General features: G+C 41.4%; 1 protein-coding gene across 1 annotated transcript; it reads right to left on the bottom strand.

The window, feature by feature from the left end:
• Positions 1–1,385: 1,385 nt before the first annotated feature.
• LOC102985558 (X antigen family member 2-like) lies at positions 1,386–23,626 on the bottom strand. The gene is made up of 2 exons (XM_024127127.1): positions 23,272–23,626; positions 1,386–1,555 (listed from the first exon to the last, which is right to left on the bottom strand). The coding sequence occupies exons 1-2, from the start codon at positions 23,624–23,626 to the stop codon at positions 1,386–1,388; spliced, it is 525 nt and encodes a 174-aa protein (XP_023982895.1).
• Positions 23,627–25,096: the final 1,470 nt, after the last annotated feature.

The raw sequence follows: 25,096 nt of genomic DNA, 5'->3' as shown, positions 1-25,096 counted from the left end.
GGACCAAGACTGTAGGTGACCCTGCGGGGCTGTGGCCCATGTGAACTACACCAAGGGGCTCCTCTGTGGAGCTAGGCGGGGAGAAGGCAGGGAGGAGGGGAAATGCTGCTGCCAGGCAAGTGGGGGTCAACATCGGCATCTCAGAGTGAGGAGAGACAGAGATGAGAAAACAGTAACCAGATGATGGCCAGGATGCCAGGAGATAGGTAAGGGCTCAGGTGTAAGGCTGTGATCAGGGGTTCTGCCATTATGCTAGGCTGGCCTAATAGCAGCTTTGTGGGGAGGTGTGGGGTTGTCCCAATGGCATAAAGAAACTATGCCAGACAAGACAGCCAGCTCTACCTCAAGTCAGCTGCGTGACCCTGAGCAAGATACTTCCACTCTCTGAGCCTCAGGTGCCTCACCCATATAATGATGGAGACTATTTACCTCATCAGGCTGCTGTGGGTACCAGTCAAGACAAAATTTTAACTGTGATATGCTGTAGAAAGGGTATCACAGTTATCGCCTAGCTGTGGAACCCTGGGAAAGTTCCTTAACCTCTCAGCACCTCGGTTAATTCATTTTAAAAATGAGAGTGATAGGGGCTTCCCTGGTGGCGCAGTGGTTGAGAATCCGCCTGCGGATGCAGGGGACACGGGTTCGTGCCCCGGTCCGGGAAGATCCCACATGCCGCGGAGCGGCCGGGCCCGTGAGCCATGGCCGCTGAGCCTGCGCATCCGGAGCCTGTGCTCCGCAACGGGAGAGGCCACAACAGTGAGGGGCCCGCGTACAGAAAAAAAAAAAAATGAGAGTGATAATACTAATAGTCCTATTGCATTCTCTCTGTGTCAGACATTCAGGCATTGTTCTAAAGACTTCCGTGAGTAAATTCATTTATTCCTCATGACAACCCTCCGAGGTAGATGCTCTCATAATCCGTAGGGCCCTGAGGCACAAAGAGGGGAAGGAACTTGCAACGACCACACAGCCAGTACATGGCAGAGTCAGGACTCACAGGCAGAACATGTGACTCCAGGACCGGCGTGTACAACCAGCCTCTGACATGGGCACTCGTAGGGCTGCTGTGCGGGGCAAACGGATTCATATACAGAAAGCACTTGAAACAATGCCTGGTACATGGTGAGAGCCCAATAATGCTAGCTCTTAGCAGTATTCCTAACTGGAAAGTAAAAGACACGCTTTATTTTGGGGACAGGTTGTCATCGTGGGGCTTTTGGCAGAGTTTCTGGAGGTGAGGTATTTCAGGATGCTTGACCCAATGGAGGAAAGTGAAGGAAGGTGAGACTGGCCTTCCAGGAAGCGTGTCGCCTGTGTCTACAGGCGGGCTGGATGGCCCTGCGGCTCTTGGCTGAGCACAGCCATGAGTGTCTGGTCAGCTGTGGTCAGCGGAGGTGGCGCTGCTGATCCGGGCTGGACTTGCACGTGTTCTGGAAGCAGCTGGCCGTCGACTGGTCTAGAATGGCTTTAACTTGGACAAATGAGCTCTTCTCCACGTGGACTCTCATCCCTTGGCAGATGAGGCCAAGACGCTTCACACCACAAAAGCGGGGCGCTAAGAAAGAGAAGGGCTGTGCACACACAGCCTCTTGAGGCCTGGGCTCCCAACAGGTACAGCCTCCCTCCCCTCCTCACCTTCTGTCGGCCAAAACAAGTCACAGGTCAGCCCAGGCCCAAGCAAGCAGGCTCCGCCTCGTGATGCAAGCGCGGCAAAGCCTTAACGTTTGTGTCCCCCCCCGACCGCCGCCCCAAATTCACACGTTGAAACCTAGCCCCCAAGGTGATGGTTTTAGGCAATGGGGCTTAGGTCATGAGGGTAGAGCCCTCATGAATGCGATTCACACTCTTATAGAAAAAGGCCCCACAGAACTCCCAGCCCCTTCTACCCATGAACCAGGAAGAGTGACCTCACCAGACACCCAACCTGAAGCATCATGACCTTGGTCTCCCAGCCTCCAGAACTGAAAGAGAGAAATGTTTGTTGTTGACAAGCCACTCAAGTCATGGCATTTCTGTTACTGCAGCCCGAACAGGCTAAGACGATCATTTTGTAAAGGGCACAGGTGCAGAGAAATCATGAATTGAGACCACGGAAGCAGTGACCAGTCCTGGCCACTGGAGCCCCTCCCAGAGCCTCCCCCAGCCTTGCGCCACATGGGAGCCCACTCCTGCGAGGCTGTGAGCTCCCACCGGCAGAGGCTTTGCCTGCTGTGCCCCCTGCTCTCTCTCTCACACCTGGCACACGCAGGGGCTGGATGTTTGAATGTGTTCATCCATTAAAGCAAACAGCTATGGGAAGGAAGTGCATCCCTCTCCTCGGACTGTCTCTACAAGGACCATATGCAGCAGGGTGGTTCACAGATGCTTTTGCGGGACGATGATTTGAAAAATTCCTCAAACTTAATATCACCATGGACTCTGGGATCTGAAAGACTCTCCCCACCCTCCAAGAGGAGAAAGAAAGTCTCTCACCACCAGGCCCCCCCTTTTGTTGCTGGAGTGGTAATGTTTGGGGGCGACAGAGCAAGGCAGACAAAGCACTTCACCTTTCTTTCCATGACATAGAGCGTCTAAGAATGTGAGGTTGCCCCAGCCAGGGTGACCTGTGAGCTGAGCTCGCAGCTGGGATGTCAGCTCCCGGCGCATGCTTCTCAGTCTGCAGCAAGGGCTGCAGTTGAGGTGGAGGGGGGGGGGGTCCCACGTTCACAAGGAGAGGAGGCTCCAAGCTTCCCCACCCGACTGAGAATGTGGGTCAGCTAAGATGTCTCTAGATGGACAAGCGCCTTGCCATGGTTTCCAGCTACAGACATACACACATGCACACGCACACGTATTGCCTGAAATCAGCAGGTCTGCAGTGCCACACAGACCCTCCTCCTTTGTCCCCTCTTTCATGAGCCCAGCCCATATTCCTCCAGTCAGGTGACCCTGCTGACACTTTGACCAGTAAGGACTCAGCCTGAAGAACCCACTGGACTCCATGTTGGATGCTGAGTTCCTACATCTTGTTCTCTGGTTTTGCACCCGCTGTGACCCGCCCCCATTCACACCCAGCTCTGGTTCGCCCCCAGTTTCTCCTTCGGACCCTGATCTCAGTCTCCTGACACCCCAATCAGAACTTCATTCCAGGGATTCAGTTATATGTTGGGCACCAGCCACTCCATCCTCAACCGGCCCTCCCCCAGGGCCTCTCATCTGGAAGAAAGAGACCTATCCCCACAGTCAAACGTTCAGGACCCACTAATGTGGCCATCTCAGGGGGCATTTGCACTGTTAAATGCAGACCCTTCCATGGGCTTGGGGAGGGGTTTGTCTGTGCTGGGACCCCAGGGCACTTTTCAGAGAGACGGAAATGCTCTGTATTTCAATGATGGTGGCGGTTATACAACTGTCTATATTTGTCATAATTCATCACCCTATAGGTACGAAAAGGGTACTGGTCCCATTGTACTGGGTATATAGTATAACTCAATAAATCAGACTTTAAACTTTTTAATTATTAAAAGAAATTGCCAATGTTAGTTCTCTGACTCTCCTACCCATTCCAGCCAATCCTCAAGTTTGGTGGGGAGGAGTGTTTTAGGATAATAGTGGATCAAAGCAGTGCTTTAGGGGCAGAAATCTGCTTGAATAGGAGATCCTTAAGCCTTTATCTCATGTCTTCTTGGAAGTAGTGAGAGCCTGGGGAAAAGGTCCTTACCTACTGAGATGGTTAATTTTATGTCTCAACTTGACTGAGTCAGGGATGCCCAGAGAGCTGGTAAAATTATTTCTCCTGTGTGTTTATGAGGGTATTTCTGGAGGAGATTAAGCTTCTGGATCTGTAGACTGAGTAACAAGATCTGCCCTCAACAATGAGACATCATCCAATCTGCTGGGGCCCAGAATGTAAGAAAAAGGTGAAGGAAGGGCAAATTCCCTATCTCTCTTCTTGAGCTGAATAGAAGGTCCATCTTTTCCTGTCTTCAGACATCGGAGCTCCTGGTTATCAGGCTTTGACCTTGGACTAGGAGTTACCCCATCTGCTCCCCTCTTTCTCAGGCCTTCAGACTCAAGACTACATCATATCACCAGCTTTCCCTGTTCTCCAGCTTGCAGACAGTAGATTGTGGGACTTCCTGGTCTCCATAACTGCATGAGCCAATTCCTACAGTAATCTCCTCTTCACACACACACACACACACACACACACACACACATCCTCTTGGTTCTGTTTCTCTGAAGGACCCTAACTAGTGCACCAACATGAGTGGGGTGGGTGGGGAAGGAGGCAGAGGATACTGAAAATGTCACTTCCAGCCTGAGATGCCCAACATAAAGGCAAGATCCCAGAAGAGGGGTGGACCCGAGAGGAGAGAAGAAAAGCAAAGGAGAAGGGACTGCAGACACCTAGGAAAGGGAGATTCGGCATTGCCTAAAAAGCCATCTGAGAAGGGGAGAAGTGTTTGCTGCCTCCTCTGGACCCTGAGTGTGTCCCCAAGCAGTTAGGATCCACATGCTCTGGTGCTAGTGACACCTTTGCAGCCAGGGTTGGGTGTATTAGCAGGGCTGCTGCTTAACCAAAGGGGAGAGAAGACAGAGTGGAGTTTGTCACTGTCACACCAAAGGGGGATATAGGCTGGAGCACGTAGCTCTTTCCGCCACTACTCAAATCCTATTTCTGAATCAGCCCAGTCCCTGCCGCTAGCCCTCAGTCATACATAACGATCAGCCCCCTTACGAATGGTTCTATCACCGTTCTAACCCTACTGATCTGAGTGTGGCAGGGTCTGGGGAGAACCTTCAGTCCTGGGAGACAAATGATGGAGAGGTTTGCAAACCCATCCCTGGAACCCATTCCCTCCAGAAAGTGAGAACGGACAGAAAGGCAGGGGCCCAAGAAGGGGAGCGGGGGTGTAGATCGGTGGAGCAGGCTGGACAGGTCCCAGCCCGGAAGACTTTTCAGGGCTGAGATCAGCAATTCTCAGTGGGGCACCAGCAAAGAGACCTTGCACCTCTGGATACCCCTCTCCCTGTAAATTCCTTCCAAACTTTGTGACAGCCAATTTGTATCCATCCATCTTTGTGAATCTTCACGGTCCATAAACTCTTAGCGAAAAAGAGACTAAAGTCAAGTCCTGAACTCTGGCAGAATCCTCATCAGAAATAGAGGTGAGGGCTCCTCCAATACTACCTTAATTCTTGCATTTTTTAAAATTTGGCAGCTATGTATTTGACAAAACATATGATAAACATATGAGAAAACATATGTTTTGTCAAATCCATTGTTGCCAAATTGCTGCAGTGGCCACAATAGCACTCCTGGTTACATACCCAGGAGAAATCAGTGCGTATGTCTGCCAGAGGACAGGCAAAAGAATGTTCATAGCAGCATTGTTATACCCCCAAACTGGCAACAACCCATCTGTCTATCAATAGCACAATGGATAAATAAATGTTGGTATATTCAGACAATAGATTGTAATACAGCAATGAAAAGGGTTCTAGGACACACGTGACATGGATAAATCTCACACTCATACTTTTGAGCAAAAGAAGCCAGATTTAAGAGTACATGCCTACAACTTCACTTATACAAAGCTCAAAAACAGGCAAAGGTAATCCACAATGATAAGAGTGCAAAGAGTAATTGCCTTGAGGGAATGACCAGAGGGACAGAAGAGAGACTACTAGGTGTTCACAATGTTCCGTTTCTTGATTTGGGTGCTGGTAACATGAGAGCATCTATTTGTAAAAATGTATCAAGTTGTACATTTTAAGTTTGTGACCTTTATATTGTATTTTAATAAGAAATATCCATCTATGTCCATCCATCTACCTATACATATATATATAGATACTTAGAGAGAGAACCAGTCACTAGGGGTTTAACACTTTAAAAATAGCACTGTCCTTGCCCTTGTGGAACTATGAGTGAGTGGAGGGAGAGACATTAAGCAAATAATTACCCAAAGGAAGAAAGAATAACAAACTGCGATCAGTACAATAAAAAAAAGTGGGGGAGACTGTAACATGAGCTCTGATTGAAACCTGGCATCAGAGGAGATTTCTCTAAGGAAGTGACACTTCACTCAATTCTGCATAACTTAGCCTCCTTCAGGCAGAAGGAGGGGACAGCAAAGTTCTGAGCAGGATGCGCTTGGCTCTTGGGAGGGATTGACAGATGGGCTAGAAGAGCAAATCAGCAGCACAGGCATGCAGACCAGAAAGGTGGCATATGGGGGGAGATTCTGTGGACCAGGTGAAGGATTGGGGGTTTTCTTCTGAAAGCAGTGGGGACCCATTGGATGCTTTCCCCCAGAGAGCAACATAATCTAGTTTGCATTTATCAGACGTGTCTGTCACTGGTGCATAACAAAGATGGCCAAAAGCCAAAAGAATACATGGAGAGACCAGCTAAGAGGTGACTGTAAGAGGCCCAGCATGGACTAAGGGCCGGTGAATGGAGAATGGATTTACAGATTTCAGTTACTGACATTGTAATTTAACATCAGCTCTGGTGAAAAAAAGAGACACTACATTAAGTGTAAGCAAAAAACAATAACAACAAATAGAATGTTTCGTGGCTGACAACAGCACACATTTATCCATATACTTCGATACTCCTTGCTTCATCAATATCACATTCAAAATTAGCCCCGAAGCCCTCCTTAAATTCAGAATCTAAATATTTTTCTGAATTATTTTTGGCCGTGGATAGTCAGGCACATTGGGTGTAATATCAGGAATGATGTGCTGCTTATCCTAATAGCGAACATTTGCCAAACATCCTTCCTAGTGTTCATGTTGACTAACTCATTAACTCCTCATGGCAACTCTGTTAGGTCAGGGCTGTTATTATCCCCACGTACAGCTGAGAACATAGAGGCAGAGAGAAGTGCCCCCAATTCCCTAGTTATTGAAAGACAAAGCAAAGGTTTAAACCCAGGCAGTGTGGGCTAGATCTGCATTTTAACAAATAGGCTGTAATTTCTCACAATCAAATCTTTGATCTTGACTTTTTGGGAAACCTTTCGACTAACAGATTAACTTCCAGGCATATCAAAGAACACTGACGTTTGTATGCATTTCCGATTTGGTTAAATGAATTGTTCTGTTTTTTCCTTAATTGCAGTTTACCTTCCTGGAAGTTCAATAGCTTCTCTTGAAAGTCAGCCAGAAGCTTTTGACAGCTAGATGTTGGGTGCTCGGTGTCCTTCATGACACATGAATCAGTCACACCAGTTGCTGTTGTCTTTGAAAATTCTATTCTGCATCCCCAAATATTTGGCAATTTCATCTGCATTAATGGCATTCTCTGACATATGATGGAAAACCTGTGAATTCAGCAAGTTCATGTTTCAATGCTTAATCCTAATATAACTTTTTTGAAGGAGCTTCATGAAGTAGGCAACAGAAAATAATATTCTTCCTTATAAGGTGCTACCAAAACCAATAACTCAACTGAAGTGACAATCAGATGAGTAGAGGAAGGTTGCACATGTGCTGAGATGACAGCTTTGTTAGAGCTGATGCCAGTGCCGGAGAGCTGGCAAGTTTCTTTTGACATCTATTGTAAGATGCATCCTCTTTTCATAAGAACAGAAAACATATGAAATAGCAAATTTCAGATTGAGGGATATAGGGTTTTTGAAACTAGAATCTCCCTTTTCTCTAGGCCATAAGTCAATCCCCCACGTGGCAGTAGCCTGCCCCTTCACCCTTCCAGTCTGGCTTTCCTGCACCCCATTCCAGACTTCCAAACAGTCCCACCTGCCTCAATTACCGTCAGGTCCCTCAAACCCAAGTATATCAACTATAAGGTAAATACATTCTATCTTTTGAAAACTGTGTAAGGGAGTGGTCCCTGGTATCAGGTAGCATTGTCCCATATTTTATTATGATCATTCATTAGCCTTGTGAGTATGAGCAGGTTACTCTGAGTTCAGTTTTCTGCTCCAAAGAATAAGGATAATAGCACCTACCTCCAGGTTTCTTAGGGGAATAAAATGAGAGAGCACGTAGAAATATTTTAACATAGAGTCTTACACCTAGTGACTTATCAATGGATGTTAAGCTGTTATTATTACTATTAATATCATCATCATAGTAGTAGATCTCTTATTAACCCAAACCCTTAGTCAGTTGGTGGATGTTAAGCTGTTATTATTACTATTAATATCATCATCATAGTAGTAGATCTCTTATTAACCAAAACCCTTAGTCAATTGGTAAAGTCAAAAAGTCAGATCATGAGAAGTTACTAATAATAAAAAAGATACCTTCAAATGTCTAATTCTACTTATATTGAGTAGCTTGCAGGAGATCAACATTTATGCCAAGAAAAAGTAGAAAAGCCCATTAAAATACAAAAATAAATCTGTTTGAAGGCATCAGAGAGTTACTGAGGCAGCCAGTACATGATAAATCAAGATCCTGGAGAGAAAGGAGCCCCAGGGAGGTGAGCCAACATTCTCCTCTTTTTTCCCCTAGTGGCATCTGCAAGGTATCCAGGCAGAGGACAATTGTTAAGGGCAGAGATGCCAGGAAAGCTTTCAAGAATCTCACAGAGCTGGGGAGATAAAAACTGCATTTTAGGGCTTCCAAGGCAGCCAAGAATTGAAGGACCAAGATCCCTTAGAGAAAAGAAGCATGGAGAAGGGAGCCCAGCACTCTTCTCCCCTCAAAGCATTTGCCCAGGGCAAAAGGTTAAGAAGCCAAACAGAAATGTGCTGCAGATTTTAACCCTGGAATGACTTGCCTCTTGACTGTTTGGGATTCTAATACTAAAGCTGAATAAACAAGGATTTTTGTTTTGTTTGCATTTACAATTCATTTTTAAAGAGGACCAGAAGAGTGCCAGAGTTCATGTTCTTAACCACCGAGCTGTATGGACTGGGTGACCTGTGCATTAATCTTGATACCTTTAGTGCATTTTTGTTTAACTGTGTATTTTCAGGAATATCAAAGAATCCTGGAGTTTGCCTGAAATAGTACTATATCTAATTTAAAAATTAAATCTGTAATCTAAAACATTCCCAAAGAAATTTCCAGGCCCAGATGACTTCACTGGTGAATTCTTCTAAATATTTAAAGAAGAAATAACACTAATCTTAAACAATCTCTTCCAAATGCAAGCAAAAGAGAAAACACTTCCCAACTTATAATGCCAGAATAACCTTGAAAACTAAACCTGATGAGGACATTATAAGAGTTGAAAATTACAGGTCAATCTCTCTCATAAACATAGGTGGAAAAATGGTAACCAAATATTACCTAACCATATATAAAAAGAATAATATATGACAACCAAGTTGGGTTTATTCCAGTAATGCAACATTAGTTTTACATTCAAAATTAATCAGTCAATGTAATTCACCACATCAGTATAATATAGGAGAAAATGAATAAAAGGCTTTTATAAAGCCTACATCCATTTGTGATTTTCTTAAAATCTTAGCAGGCTAGGCCTGTAATGGAACTTTAAAAATCTGATACGTATATATATTTTAAAAGCTACAAAAGTACTTAACAATGGAATGTTTAAAGTTTCTACCTGAGATCAAAAATGAGAAAAGAATGTTTACTATCAGCATTTTAGTCAACATTGTATTGGAAGTCATAGCCAGTGTAAAAAGGAAAGAGAAATAAATAAAAGGTATAGAGACTGAAAAGGAACAAAAAACACTGCCCTTATTGACAAGATAACATAATTTTGTACATAGAAAAGCCAAAAGATTCTCCAGACAAATAATTAAATTAATAAGGGAAGCTAAAAAAAAAAAAAAAAAAAAAAAAAGGGAAGCTAGAAATAGTAGATATAACATCAATATATTTTTAAAGTAATACTTTGATACACTATCAGTAAACAATTACAAATTAAAATGTTAAAGTTACCTGTACAATATCAAAAATATTAACTACTTAAATTAAAACAAAATATGTATAAGACTTTTACATAAAAACTGAAAAGCATTATTGGGAGAAATTTTACAAGACCTAAATAAATAAATGCATCTATTTTTAGAGGGGTGTGTGTGTTTGTGTGTGATGATTAATTTGCTGTTCTAATATTTGTATGGAAAAAGAAGAACCAAGAATAGCCAAGATAATCTTGAAAGATAAGAAGAAAATGGAGGACTTACAGTACTAGATACCAAGACTTACAGCAATGGTAATTAAGAGAGCATGGTACTGGTAAAAGGATAGACAAATAGACTCACAGAATTCAATATAGATTAAAAACAAAAAAAGAAAGAAAGAAAGAAAAAGAAAATGCCTGGAGTGAGGAAAGGATGGTCTTCTCCATAAATGGGGGTTTGTCAATTGGATATGCACATGGAAAACAATAAAACACCTTGACCCTACCTCACACTACACAAAAAAATCAATTCCAGGTGTATTATAGATCTGAATATGAAAGGTAAATCAATAAAGATTTTAGAAGATAACATAGAAGAATATTCTTACAATCATAAACAGAGCAATACTTATATCAGAAAAAATAGACTTGAAAATAAAGACTGTAATAAGAGACAAAAAAGGGCATTACATAATCAAGGGATCAATCCAAGAAAAAGATATAACCGTTGTAAATATCCAACATAGGAGTACCTAAATACATAAAGCAATTATTAACAGACATGAAAGGAAAAATTGATAGTAACACAATAATAGTAGAGGACTTAAACACCCCATTTACATCAAGGGACAGATCATCCAGACAGAAAATCAATAAGAAACAATGGCCTTAAGTAACACATTAGAGCAAATGGACTTGACAGCGAAATATAGAACATTCCATTCAAAAGCAGCAGAATACACATTCTTTTTTTACATCAAGGGACAGATCATCCAGACAGAAAATCAATAAGAAACAATGGCCTTAAGTAACACATTAGAGCAAATGGACTTGACAGCGAAATATAGAACATTCCATTCAAAAGCAGCAGAATACACATTCTTTTCAAGTGCGCACAAAACATTCTCCAGGATAGATCACATGCTAGGACACAAAACATGTCTCAGTAAATTTAAGAAAATTGAAATCATATCAAACATCTTTTCCAACCACAACACTATGAGACTAGAAATAAACTACAAGAAAAAAACTGCGAAGAACATACATGTGAAGACTAAACAATACACTAATAAACAAGCAATGGATCATTGAGGAAGTCAAACAAGAAATCAGAAGATACATAGAGACAAATAAAAACGAAAACGTAATGATCCAAAAATTTATGGGATGCACCAAAAGCAGTTCTAAGAGGGAAGTTTATAAGGATACAAGCCTAACTAAGGAAATGAGCATAATATCAAATAAACAACCTGACCTTATACCTGAAGGAACTAGAAAAAGAAGAAGAAACAAAACTCAAAGTTAGTACAGGGAAAGAAACCATTAAGAACAGAGCAAAAATAAATGAAATAGAGGCTAAAAAAATAGCAAAGATCAATGAAACTAAAAGGTAGTTCTTTGAAAAGATAAACAAAATTGATAAACATTTAGCCAGATTCATCAAGTAAAAAGAAAGAGGGCCCAAATAAAATCAGAAATGAAAAAGAAGTTACAACTGACACCACAGAAATACAGAGGATCATAAGAGATTACTAAAATAATTATATGCCAGTAAAATGGAAACCTAGAAAAAGTGGACAAACTCCTAGAAATGTACTCTCTCAAGACTGACTCAAGAAGAAATAGAATATATGGATAGACCAATCACCAGTAATGAAGTTGAATCTGTAATAAAAACAACTCCCAACAAACAAAAGTCCAGAATCAAATGGCTTCACAGGTTAATTATATAAAACATTTAAAGAAGAATTAACACCTATCCTTCCCAAACTATTCCAAGAAAACTGCAGAGGAAGGAACACTTCTGAACTCATTTTACAAAGCCAGCATCACCGGGATCCCAAAACCAGACAAAGACACCATAAAAAAGAAAAAGAAAATTATAGGCCAATATCATTGATGAACATAGATGCAAACCTTCTCAACAAAATATTAGCAAACTGAATTCAATAATACATTAAAAGGATCATACGTCATGATCAAGAGGGATTTACCTCAGGAATGCAAGGATGCTTCAATATTCACAAGTAAATGTGATACACATAGTAACAAATTGAAGAAGAAAAAATCATATGATCATCTTAATAAATGCAGAGAAACTTTCGATGAAATTCAACATCCATTTATGATAAAGTGGTTATAGAGGGAACAACACTTCAACACAATAAAGGCCAGCCATACATGACAAACCTACAGCCAATATCATACTCAATGATGAAAAACTGAAAGCATTTCATCTAAGATCAGGAACAACACAAGGATGCCCACTCTTACCACTTTATTCAACATAGTATTGAAAGTCCTAGCCACAGCAATCAGACAAGAAAAAGAAACTAAAGGAATCCATACTGGCAAAGAAGAAGTAAAACTGTCACTGTTTGAAGACAATATGAGACTATATAGAAAATTCCAAAGATGCCACCAAAAACTATTAGAACTCATTGATAAATTCAGTAAAGTTTTAGGATACAAAATTAATATACAGGAATCTGTTACATTTCTATACACTAGCAATGAACTATCTGAAAGAGAAGTTAAGAAACCTATCCCATTTTCAACTGCATCAAAAAGAATAAAATACCAAGGAATAAATCTAACTAAGGCGATAAAAGACCTGTACTCAGAAAACTATAAGACACCAATGAAAGAAACTGAAGACAACACAAACATGTGGAAAGCTATATCATGCTCATGGATTGCAAGAATTAGTACTGTTAAAATCACCACACTACCCAAGGCAATCTACAGATTCAATGCAATCCCTATCAAAATACCAATGGCATTTTTCACAGAACTAGAACAAGTCATCTTAAAATTTGTATGGAAACACGGAAGACACCAAGTAGCTAAAGCAATCTTGAGAAAGAACAAAGTTAGAGGAGTCATGCTCCCTGGTTTCAAACTATAGTACAAAGCAGTATGGTACTGACACAAAATCAAACACATAGATCAATGGTACAGAATAGAGAGCCCAAAAATGACCCCACACTTGTGTGGTCAATTAATCTCTGACAAAGGAGGCAAGAATATACAATAGGGAGAAGACAGTCTCTTCAATAAGTGGTGCTGGGAAAACTGGACAGCTATATGCAAAGGAATCATACTGGACTACTTTCTCACACCATATACAAAAATAAACTCAAATGGATTAAAGACTTAAATGTAAGATGCAAAACCATAAAACTTCTAGAAGAAAATGTAGGTAGTACCCTATTTGACTTAGCAATCAATATTTTTTTGGGATATGTCTCCTCAGGCAAGTGAAACAAAAGCAAAAATAAACAAATGGGACTGCATCAAACTAAAAAGCCTTTGCACAGTGAAGGAAACTATAAACAAAACAAAAAGGCCACCTACTGAATGGGAGAAGATATTTGCAAATGATATGTCTGATAATGGGTTTATATCCAAAATATATCAATATAAGCAATTCATACAAGTTGAAGTCCAAAAAAACAAACAACCCAATTAAAAGATGGGCAGAGGACCTGAACAGACATTTTTCCAAAGCACCATTTGAACTCAGATGATCAACAGTGATCCAGGTGTTCTATTTTGCTAGCAGTCACTTACATCTCTTTTCAGCTGCCATTTTTGAGTGCCTACTGTGTACCACTACATAGCTCATAGAACGTTATACAATGAGACTGACCAGATTACTGCTATGCTAAACAAAATGGATGGATTTCACAAACATAATGCCAAACAAAAGAAATCAAGCCCGAAACAGAAAACAAAAACATTCTGCTTGATTTATATGATAGGCACAAGTAATCAATGCTTATAGAAGTCAGGGCAGTGGTCCCATTTGAGGTTGGAGTATGTAATGATTGGGATAAGGCATGAGGAAAGATTCTGGGGTACTGGAAAATTCTATTTCCTGATCTGGTTGCTGGATACACTGGGTGTTCACTTTGTAAAAATACATCCCACTTACTCCTAGATCTGTGCACTTTTCTCTATGTATGTTATGCTTCAATAAAAACGTTTCTTAAAGCTAAAAATGAGCCATAATACTTCAAACCTGTTTAATTTTAACTTAAAGCATATAAATGCACATTCATTCACCATTCTTTTGATCTGGAGCCAAGACTTTTCTTTGCTAACGGGTCAGCTCACTGGAGCTTCTTGTCATCTTTCTTACATAAACCACACCCATAATGCATCATCTGCAGTTCCCAGCGTCAGTTTCTTTGAAGTAGAGAGAGACCTTAAAGACCCTTGTAAAGCAGTCTGAGTGCAGAATCTTGCTAGAATTTTATGATTTTCCCAGTCCTTTCATTGTCTCAACCGCACCCAATTCCATAGCAATTTTTTTTTTTTTTAGCAATTCTCTTAAGTCTTTTCAAAGCTTTCAACCCAGCATTGATAGAAACATTTCTCCTTTTTACACACTTTTTTTGGGCCAATGTTTCATTAAGTAATTAACAACTAAGCCTGGCATAAATAGATTTGGTACCAAACACAAATGATCCTTGGTAGACGTACAGTTCGACTGATGGGCGCAGACATGTGTGAGTGGGTGTCCTGGAGCGCAGCCCACACCCGCAAGCACTTCCGGTGCTGAGGGCATGCTTTCATCAATGTGTTGTGCAGGCTGTGTTTGTCAAGTGAAAAGGTCTTTCATGATGTTACATATGCCCCTAAACTCCCAGCTTCTACCATGGGTCATGTTGGAATCATCTTTCACCTGGGCAACTACGGAGGCCCCTAAATAATTTTCCATACAGGTACTTTTTCTTTCTCTAAAAGCATGCACCTGTTTCCTGCTTAAAACTTTTTAAATAGAGTGCCCCGTGTAAAGTGGGTGCTCGATAAATATATGTTGAATAAACGAATAATTAAACAGATGGATACAGGAGTTTTCAGTTCCTCCAGGTGGAAGTTCCAGCTCTTTGGTCTGTCCTAAAAGACCCTTCCAGGTCAGATCCTTCTCACCTTCGGCCATCTTGTCTTACGTATCTTCAGTACACCCTGCACTGCAGCCCCACTGAGAGACCCGTGACTGCCAGCTATGCGGCACCGCACACACTGGTCCTCTGCTGGAAGCGCCCCTTCCCCATTCTCATCCATGGAGGTGCCACGTAAGACTCAACTGTTCCCTCCTCAATGCTGATCCTGACGCATCTCAGCGGTGGTCATCAGTAGCTCTGATCTCCTGCTTTACAAATCCTGTTATCATTCCTTGTCATATGCCTGTTTCTCCCATAGACAGTGCAACCCAGAGAACTGAGGACTGAGATTCAGTCCCTTTATTCATTTTCACAAGGCCTAACATCCAGCTCAGCCTTGGCCTAGCGTTGGCTCTCAACATAGCCATGAAGGGAGGAGTTGGCTGGCCTGAGTTCAAATTCTGACCCTGTCACCTGATAGCTGTGGAGCCTTGGGCAGATTCCTTCTCCAACATTTAGTTTCCTGTCGAATAGGAGAAATGATACCCACCTCTCCATGTCCCTGTAAAGACTGAATGAGATCTTCTATGTAAAGATCCTGGCACTCAATGAACAATCTAAAAACTCATGGGAGTGCCCATTCTCAAGGTCTAGACAACATCCATCTACCTCCACCCAGATCAAATGAAAGTCCGGATGTGATGAGAACCCCAGTATCTGCGTGCAGTAGACACTCGAATATTCATTGAACTAGTGAATGATGCTCTTCCGTCCCTCATGCACTCCTCTGTCCTGCTCCACTCTTTGCCCTTACCATCATTCTCCGCATCCAGGCCCCATCAGCTCTGTGGGTAATTTGAAATTAAAATCCCAAAGTTATTTTTCATAAGCTAGAACAATCACTCTTGGGTCTGCTGGCACGGCATCCCGACAGGGGCTGGCAGCAGCCAGTTCACAGTGAGCGCTGCCAGGGGAGCTGTGCATACGCTTCTAAGAATAACTCAAGTGTCCAAGAATTCCGCCTGTTCTATCGCAAGCTGGGGCCGGCCAGCAGCTGGTTTGCATTAGCGTCGAGAGCGATGGGATTCCGCTTTACTATACTGAGGCTGATGTACCTCCTCTCCTTCCTCTGCTCTCACTCTGGACTGCCACTAAGCAAGTAAAGTCTTCATTTAACAGTCTCGAAAGCACCAGGAAGGGATCTGGTTAGAGGTAAACTACAGACTAGATGAAGTCTGCCTTCCAGGTGATTTCATCTCACACCTGGGTCATACATCACACTTCCACTTGGGTATCATCCTGAGGCCCCTGTGATCTCAGTACTCCGAGGCCACAGGAACATCCCATTCATACCTGCCCTCATTAGAGCAGCCAGCACTTGGGATCATTCCTGACCATCTCTTCTTTGTACATTCATTCATTTGTTTCTACACAGAATTATTGAATAGCGAAGCTAAAGGGATCTAGGAAGTCACTTTGGGAGGCAGCTTGGTCTATAGTGGCTCTTAGAGTAGATGGGGCAGTACACACTCTTAAGGACATTTGGAAATGTCTGAGAGCACTTATCTTTGGGCGTCACAAAGAGAAAGGGCACTGCTGGCATTTAGTGGGCAAGCACTAAGGATATAAAATATCCTGCAATGCACAGAACATTCCCACATAATGAAGAATTATCCAGCCAAAAAATGTTCCTGGCGTTCCTCCAGAGAAACCCTGCTGGAGCAGAGTGTGTCACCCTATACCCATCCTGTACCCTCCTACTCCACAGTACATTAGTTATGAGCACAGGCTTCCTCATTCCTGGCCCTGACATATCTTGTCTTCACATTTTAGGGTGGAGGAAAAAAGATCATGGCTGTGGAGTCAAAAATACCAGGACAAAGTTCTGTTTCTGCCATTCCACCTGTGGAAGTTTGAGCAGAGCTAATGATTCTTAGAGCCTCAGACTCCTCATCTGTGTAATGGTACTCACAACGTCTACATTATAAGACGATTATGAGTATGACCACCATATTGCACAATTCCTAAAACTGAGTAACAGAGTCCAGCAATGAGAATTAAATAAGAGAACTCATGTAGAATATTGGATGCATGGTAGGTATTGAGTATACTGTAGATGTTACATGTGAAGTGCCTTGTTCTATGCCTGGCATGTAACAGAGGCTCTATAAGTGTCAATCCCATTCCCTCCCTCCTCCTCCCATAGATGGCATGTGACTCGCTGAAGGTCATCTAGGATTCCTTGAATAAGGACTCATAAAAGCGATGCGGTCTCTACTCTCAAAGAATTTAAAAATTAGGGGTTCTGATAAGATTTGCAGTCTACCTCTTCTGCACCCTACTTCCCACTATCCCTGAAAGAATGATCTTTTTGATCATTTGGTCCATTACCAGGTCTTTGTCATGCTGACAGAGAGAGTAGACTGAAGGATGGTAGAGGCCAAATTGCTCGAAATAAGACAGGATGAGGCCAAAGAGGGGAGAGAGGAGGAAGGAAACATTCTCAGAAAGTGAGAAAGAATGAGGGGGAGAAAATAAGTAGCTTCCTAAAGGAGAAGAACCTTGGGACAAGAGATTCCCGTACAGGTGGTTTGGGGATTATCAAATTGTTGGGATGCTTCACTGTACAGAGACTGTAATCAGGGGAGTCCCAATGTGAGCCCCTGAGATATGGTTATGATTGGTAGAACTCCTCAAAGATTCTTCCCAAAGATTTCTACAGAGTCACTGTGTAGTCACTGGGTCCAGTTTCTTGCTTCCCTTTACCCATACTTTCATGTCAACCCGATATAAAACTCAGCTCTTTCTTCCATTTCCTCCAAAACTTGCTCACCCAAAGCTCTTATGAGAATGGCAGACTTTTCTAAAGATTTGGAGGAAGCCGAGGAAAAGGATTACAACTACACAGCACGAACAACATTAGGAGGAGCACAAGATAGACCCCTTTTTTAAAAAGCCCTTGTCACCTGCCACAAGGAAGCTGCTCTTCCTCGCTCAAAAGTGCCACCTTTACTGATCTCACAGGTTCCTCCCTCTCTTCCCCATTCCTTCCCATCACCTCCCATCTCTTCTCTAACCACACCTCCTCTCAGAAGCAGAAAACAAATGCCTCTCTTTTAGTCTCAGGCAGAGCATCTGAGCCATCTTTCTATCTGCCTGTGAGCCTGCCAAAACCCATGCCTTTGGGGCCTGCCAATCCCCTTAATGGACAAATCAAGGTGTTTTTAGCCAAAGCTGTTCCCTCTCGAAAAGAATGGAGTTAGATCATAGACATTTCACCTCATTTTTCCTGTCTGCGATTTAGATAACAAATCCAAATTGTTGAGAGAAACAAAGCATTATGGAAATCCAGTGGGCTGGTCTGGGAGGATTTCCTTGACTTTAAGTAGACCCTTGAAGGAGAGATGGGATTTGGAGAGAACTAGAGAAGGAATCCAGTGGTATCACAACATAAATAAAAATGTGGAGGCTGAATTGGCAGAGAATATACAAGGGAGAGTGGAGGACTTGTTCAAGCTGAAGCCAACAATACATTGGCTAGCAGTGAAGGAGAAAAATGTGAGAATTAAGGTGGAATCATGAGTGGAGGACTACGAATGTGTCAGGTTACGAATCTGCCCAAAATCTGATCTCTCCTCTGGGATTGCTTAATCCATTTTTTGGGGGGGGTGTTGTCTGTGGTTTCTTTTTCCTTTTTTTTTTTAATAAAACCATATCAATGATGCTTTTAGATATGTAAAAGTAATGCAAGAACATCTTGGAGAAAGATAGGAATCCGATAAATACATCTAATTTAGACAAGTGAACTGAATAGCCTGTTTGCTTATGCCCAGAGCCTCCAAGAGCAAAATCTCTGTGAACGCCATTGCCTTTGGGGGTAGAAAAGTTTCTTTTCTATATGGATGTGTCTACCATACAGCTGAACATGTTTTTATTCTTTCAGGGTTGGATGTTTTTTCCTTCAAACAGTTGTTTGCTGTAGGATCAGTTCAAATGGACTAGTCCTTGGAAGGAACTGGCAAATGTGCCCTTCCATCTCCCTCGCAGAGGACTAGCGACAGAGAAAAGGATTTGAATTACATTTGATGCAGATCAAGATAGATCTCACATGAGGCTCATCAAAACATTGTTCTCACAGCCTGACTTCACAGTGCTTACTGTGATGACATTGACCTTGCAAAACAAATTCAACCTAAGAAAATACTGCTGAATTCATTTATTTTAATATTTGAAGTATCCTCATAAAAACTGCTTTATTAATCTTTCAATAAAAAGATTCCTATAGTCTACAACTATGATTTTCCCTACCTAGCATTCATTCCCTCTGATTCTGGAAATAGCACTCCAGTTTTTCCTGAGAAGCTAGCTCTCTCTCTCTCTCTCTCTCTCTCTCTCTCTCTCTCTCTCTGGCACTTGGTTTGGATGGGAATGCTGCCATATCTCCATGATACAGGGGGCAACACCATATTACCAATCAGGTGCCACTTGGTGATGGTGATTGGTGACCTGTCCTCGCCACCCAATCTGAAGTAGAAACCCAATCACTTTGAATCATATCTCCCTATTTTAATTTTCTACACAGCTCTTATCTGATGTCTTTTCTTACTGTTTATTCATTTTTCTGTGGGTTGTGTGTATGTGTGTGTATGTGTGTGTGTGTGTGTGTGTGTGTGTGTGTGTGTGTGTGTATCTCCCACATCTGGAATGAATGCAGGGATCTTGTATGTCTTTTTAATGCTATATCCCCAGTACCTTAAAATGCTGCTGCAACATGGACAGAAGTCAATGTATTTTGGTTGAATAATTTAGCAAACAATGAACCAAAGAAAGAGCTCAACAGTGGAAATGTAACACAAGTGTGTCCAATAGGAGCTAATCCTAGAAATGTTGCTGGCGTGATCAAGGAAGAGTCATTCAGTTGTGAATCTATAAATCTAGAGCTGCCAGGCATCACCTCAAGAGTAAAGCCCCCCAACCTAAGAAAGAAGTCAATACCAAGAAAGAGACAGAGATGTAGAGAAGTCACTTCCTGATAAAAATCACGTGCACACCTGGCTCCAGCTATGCCTGAACTCAGTAACTCTGGACTTCTTAGTATTGGATGTGCATCATGAGGGCTCTCGGCTTTCAGACTACAGGTGTGCTTGCTGACCTCTGCAACATAGCCAGAATCAGCTCTACAGAGCACTACAGGCCTGAGCCTGGGAGATACTGTCCTTCTAGGAAGAATAGTATGGTACTATTCCCACTTTTCCTGAAAAGAGGGAAAACATAGCAGGAAACATTAACATGTACATTGTTTTCTGGAGGACTGAGAGAACAGCTCAAAGCTCATGGAACAAGTACAGACACAACAGATGCCATAGCCCTGTATCCACAATCTATTCCATTTTCCTCTACAGGAAAACTGCCTGAAGAAGGAAACCAGATATCGCCTTTTATAAAGAATGCACAGCACTTCTTCAGTATTTCTTTTTTGTGGCCCAGTATAGATGGGAAGAAAGAGCACTGATCACATTGCCAAAGGACCTGGGTCCTAGTTCCTGCTCTGTCTTACTCTCTGGACTAAGACCACAGAACCTTTAGTTTGTTCGATCAGCACTTACCACGCATAGTCCTGGGAGAGCTGTGTTCCTATGAGTCTTCTTCTTTAAGACAACTGACCAAAATTCAGGTGAACTAGTTTAAGCCAAAGAGGGGACAAGGGTATTTATGAACTCTGGGAATCTTAGGAAAAGTTTCAGGAAGTCCAAATTGAATTAAGTCCGAGACTCGCATAGTGGGGGGAATGCCCGAGTCATTCCCTAAAAATCTGAAGGGCTTCAGAGAATGAGGGTTCTCTAGCTATGGCTTTAAACGTCAAGAGATGAACAGCTCTTAATATGACAGCATATTTTATTGCCACAAGCCCTCTTATCTACCTCTTTCTTCTGTGTCTTGGGCTGCATTGTCTCTGCAGGCTAGATTGGGAAGGAAGAGGACAGAGGCCTGTTTGAACATAATGTGGCCCAAGAGATGTGGTCCAACCTACTATAGGAAATAAATTTGGAATACAATGTTGGAGTCAGATTGTTAAGGAAATTTGTATTCATTCTATTGAAAATGGGTAATTATTTAACACAGATAACACTTACTTATTCTACAATATTTATTAAGCACATAGTATATACAAGGCCCTCTACTAAAGAAATAACAAATAAGACACAGTCCCCGATCTCAAGAGAAATGCCATCTAATATGGCAGTAGAATAAGGAATCTAGAAACATCTAGAAGAGCACTGCCCAATGGAAATATAATGGGAGCTACAAATGTAACTTTAAATCTTCTAGTTGCTATACTACAAAAATAAAAACAAACAGGTGAATTTCATTTTAATATATTTTATTTAACCCAATATATTCAAAATTATTTCAACATGTAAAAAATATAAGGAAATTATAAATAAGATTTTTTCTAACCAAGTCTTAAACTCAATGTATATTTTATATCTCAGTTTGAACTAGCCCCATCTAAAGTGTTCAATAGCCATATGTGATTAATAGCTTTCATACTGGACAACACAAACCTCAACAATGTTTGTGGGAAAATCATCACGGTTCTTACACTTCCATTGAGGGAGAGTAAAGTGAACATCCGTCTTTTCCATTTTAATTATTTTCCTTGAATGGTACCCTAATAGTCCTCTCTATAGCCACCTGTCCCCCATTTAGCTCATATGCATTTAGGATGGAATTGATGCCATGCCAGATCCAGAGGTGGCTACTCAGGTCATTATATGGCTCTGGGCATAGTGATTGGGTTAGGAGTGGACATAAGACCCAATCAGAGTAATTGAAATACAATGATTCTTTTGTTGGGACTTCCAAGAAAGAAACACATCCTCTTTTCTGCAGGACTTAATTCTGGGACTATGTGAGCCTAGAGTGCCAAGGGCCTCCACGAAGAGCCTGAGATTGAATCCATCATGCTGAAAGTAGAGAGATGAAGAGAAATTCAGTTCTCATGGCGTCAACCAAGCTCCTAGAGAATTCTTGAGCTTTTCAGTTACCTGGATTGATAAACTCTTTGCTCAGGCCAGTTTGAGATTAGAAATTTTCTAAAAAGTTTTGAAATACGAGGGAACCTCAGTAGAGAGTGATTTCATCCAGTATCTCTCTCCACTCTTGTATTATCTAACTGAGAAGAGAACTAGTGACACCAGTGAATCCTGACATCCATTGTGCTGCATGTATCAGGAGATAAGATCGTCATACTGAAATAGCAATAGGGCTTGTCTCACATCCCCACTTGTCTCTTGCTCTCTTGGACACACAGCCAGCCAGGAATCCGCTCTCGCTATTCCAGCTTCTCCCCCTGAAACTGAGTAGTTGAGTCACGTCAATTCTGCGGAGGTTTGATTCTTTTGATTCTTGCCCCACAGTGGTGCCTGATTCACACTGGCAACACATTTACAATTATGGGATATTGCCTCAGTTTCCCCAATATGATTATGCATTAGTGGTAAACAATGCATTTTTATTAAAAGGTTATGAAGTAAATGTCGTATCAGAATAACTTTCTATCCTTCTGAGTCATGACTTTATGGAAAATTCTCAACCAGTTTCATTAAATTATTTAGTCCTTAAACTTCACTTATTCATCAAACATTAAGATAATACCTATAAGGCATGGTAATAGCCACTGGAGGTACAAAGATGAACATGTCACTGAACTCAAGGAGACAATGTCTATTTTATAAAAATGTTTTTAAAATGTAATAGGAGAGACAAGAACGGGGTGGGGGGGGAACATTGAGAAATGACACTTTAAAAGGTCAGGGGTAGTAGTTACATTAAATTTAAATGGACAACAGCATCCAATAAAAATCAGAGGTGGCAGAATGGATGGGGGAAAGTTATCTGATTATATGAGAGACACACTTTAGATTCAGCAACACAAATAGGTTGATGGAAAATGATGGAAAAAGAAATACCATGCAATCAGTATCCAAAAGAAAGCTGGAGTATTTATGTTCTATCAGACAAAATAGACTCAAAGACAAAAATTTTTACTAGGGACAAAGAGAAACATTTTATAATGATTAAAGGGACAATCCATTAGAAAGATAAAACAATTATAAACATATGCACATCTAACAAGAGAACCTTAAAATACACGAAGCAAAAACAGAATTGAAGGGAGAAATTGACAACTCAACAATAATAATTGGAGACTTTACTATCCACCCCCCTTTCTTTTTTTTTGGACAAAACTGCAAAACTTTACTGAGAGAATTCTAACAGTCACATTTCCGACACAAGAACAGCCTGCATGGTTACAGTTTATCTTCATTGAAACCTGTGGTTGCCCTTCACCTGCTTCTGGCTCTTTAATGGGCTCTGGATTTGGCAGTCTCTTCCCCTTGACATCAGAACCATCTCCACACCCACACCCAGTCTTTGGCTGAGCCAGTTCCTGTTGATTAGCTTCCAGGGCAGACCCTTGAACTGAAGATGCTCCTTCATCCTTTTTCTCTTGACCAGGTGTAATGTCCTGACTTTTAGTTAGTGGCTTCTCTTGTTCAGGTTGCTTATCACCGGGCTGCTGGAAAACCACAGGCCCAACTGCCCTGGGATAGCCTTGATCATAAACGCTTTCTTTAGGTCTGTATGTTGACTTTATTCTCCGACTCATATTTCCCACTTGAACTGAAGATGCTCCTTCATCCTTTTTCTCTTGATCAGGTGTAATGTCCTGACTTTTAGTTAGTGGCTTCTCTTTTTCAGGTTGCTTACCACCGGGCTGCTGGAAAACCACAGGCCCAACTGCCCTGGGATAGCCTTGATCATAAACTCTTTCTTTAGGTCTGTATGTTGACTTTATTCTCCACTCATATTTCCCACTGGTGAGTCTCAGCCAGGCAGAAAGAACAGAGACGCTAAGACGCGACGCGCACAGCTCCGCACGCAGACCACGTTGCCCACGCCGCACAAGGGCCAGTGGGAAGGCCCCCCCTTTTATATAATGGATAAAGTATCCATTATTGGTGGATCCATTTCTATAATGGGCAGAATACTAACAAATAGAAGATTTGAACAATACTAAAAACCAACTAGACCTAACAGACGTCTATTGAACACTCTAGCCAACAGCAAAATACATACATTTTTTTTTCAGTGCACATGGAATATTCTCCAGGATAAGCTATGTTAGGCCACAAAACAAACCTCAATAAATTTAAAAAATTGAAATTATATGAAGTATGCTAACTAACCACAAAAGACAGAAATTAGAAATCAACAAGAGAAGTAAATTTGGGAAATTGACAAATATGTGGTTGTGGAACAATGTATTCCTAGCCAAAACTTGGCTCAAAAAAGAAATCAAAGGGAAATTAGAAAATACTCTGAAATGAATGAAAACAAAACACAGTGTACCAAAATTTATGGAATGCAGACAAAACAATGTTGAGAAGGAAACTTACAGCTATCAATATGTATGTTAAAAAGAAGAGGAAAGATCTTAAATCAATAACCTAAATTTCCACCTTATGAAACTAGCAAAGGAAGAGCCAACTAAACCCAAAACAAGCAGAAGAAAAAAATAATAAAAATTAGAGTGGAAATAACTGAAATAGAGAATAGAAAACAATAGAGAAAACCAGTGAAAACAAAAGTTGTTTCTTTGAAAAGATGAACAGAAATGATTGACCTTTAACTAGACTGACCAAGACAGAGAGGGAATAGTCAAATTACTGAAGTCAGGAATGAAAGAGGAGACACCATTACCTACCTTACAGAAATAAAAGAAATTCTAAGGTAATAACATAAACAATTGTTTGCCAGCAAATTAAATAACATAAATGAAATGGAAAAATCCCTAGAAAGACACAACTACAGAAACTGACTCAAGAAGAAATAGAAAACCTGAATTTACATATAACAGGAGATTATGTTAATCATCAAAAAGTCTCACAGTGAAAAGTCCAGGCACAGATAGCATGACAAGAGAATTCTACCAAACATGTGAGGAATTAATACCATTTCTTCACAAACTCTTTCAAAAAATAGTAGAGAACATGGTATATCTCTCCATCTATTTATATCATCTTTAATTTCTTTCATCAGTGTCTTACAATTTTCTGCATACAGGTCTTTTGTCTCC

The sequence above is a fragment of the Physeter macrocephalus genome, chromosome 6 (assembly GCF_002837175.3).
Source record: "Physeter macrocephalus isolate SW-GA chromosome 6, ASM283717v5, whole genome shotgun sequence".
Classification (NCBI taxonomy): Eukaryota; Metazoa; Chordata; class Mammalia; order Artiodactyla; family Physeteridae; genus Physeter; species Physeter macrocephalus.
The sequence above is the reverse complement of the archived record's forward strand: the minus strand, read 5'-3'. Positions and strand labels throughout refer to the sequence as shown.

Bases quoted from the DNA above. Each gene is read 5' to 3' on its own strand.
- LOC102985558 (XM_024127127.1), bottom strand. From the start codon at position 23,626: ATGAGTCGGAGAATAAAGTCAACATACAGACCTAAAGAAAGCGTTTAT. The intron at 1,556-23,271 runs GTAACCATGCAG...TCTCTTTCTTAG, and splicing joins GGTTTCAATGAAGATAAACT to CGCCCCGCTTTTGTGGTGTG.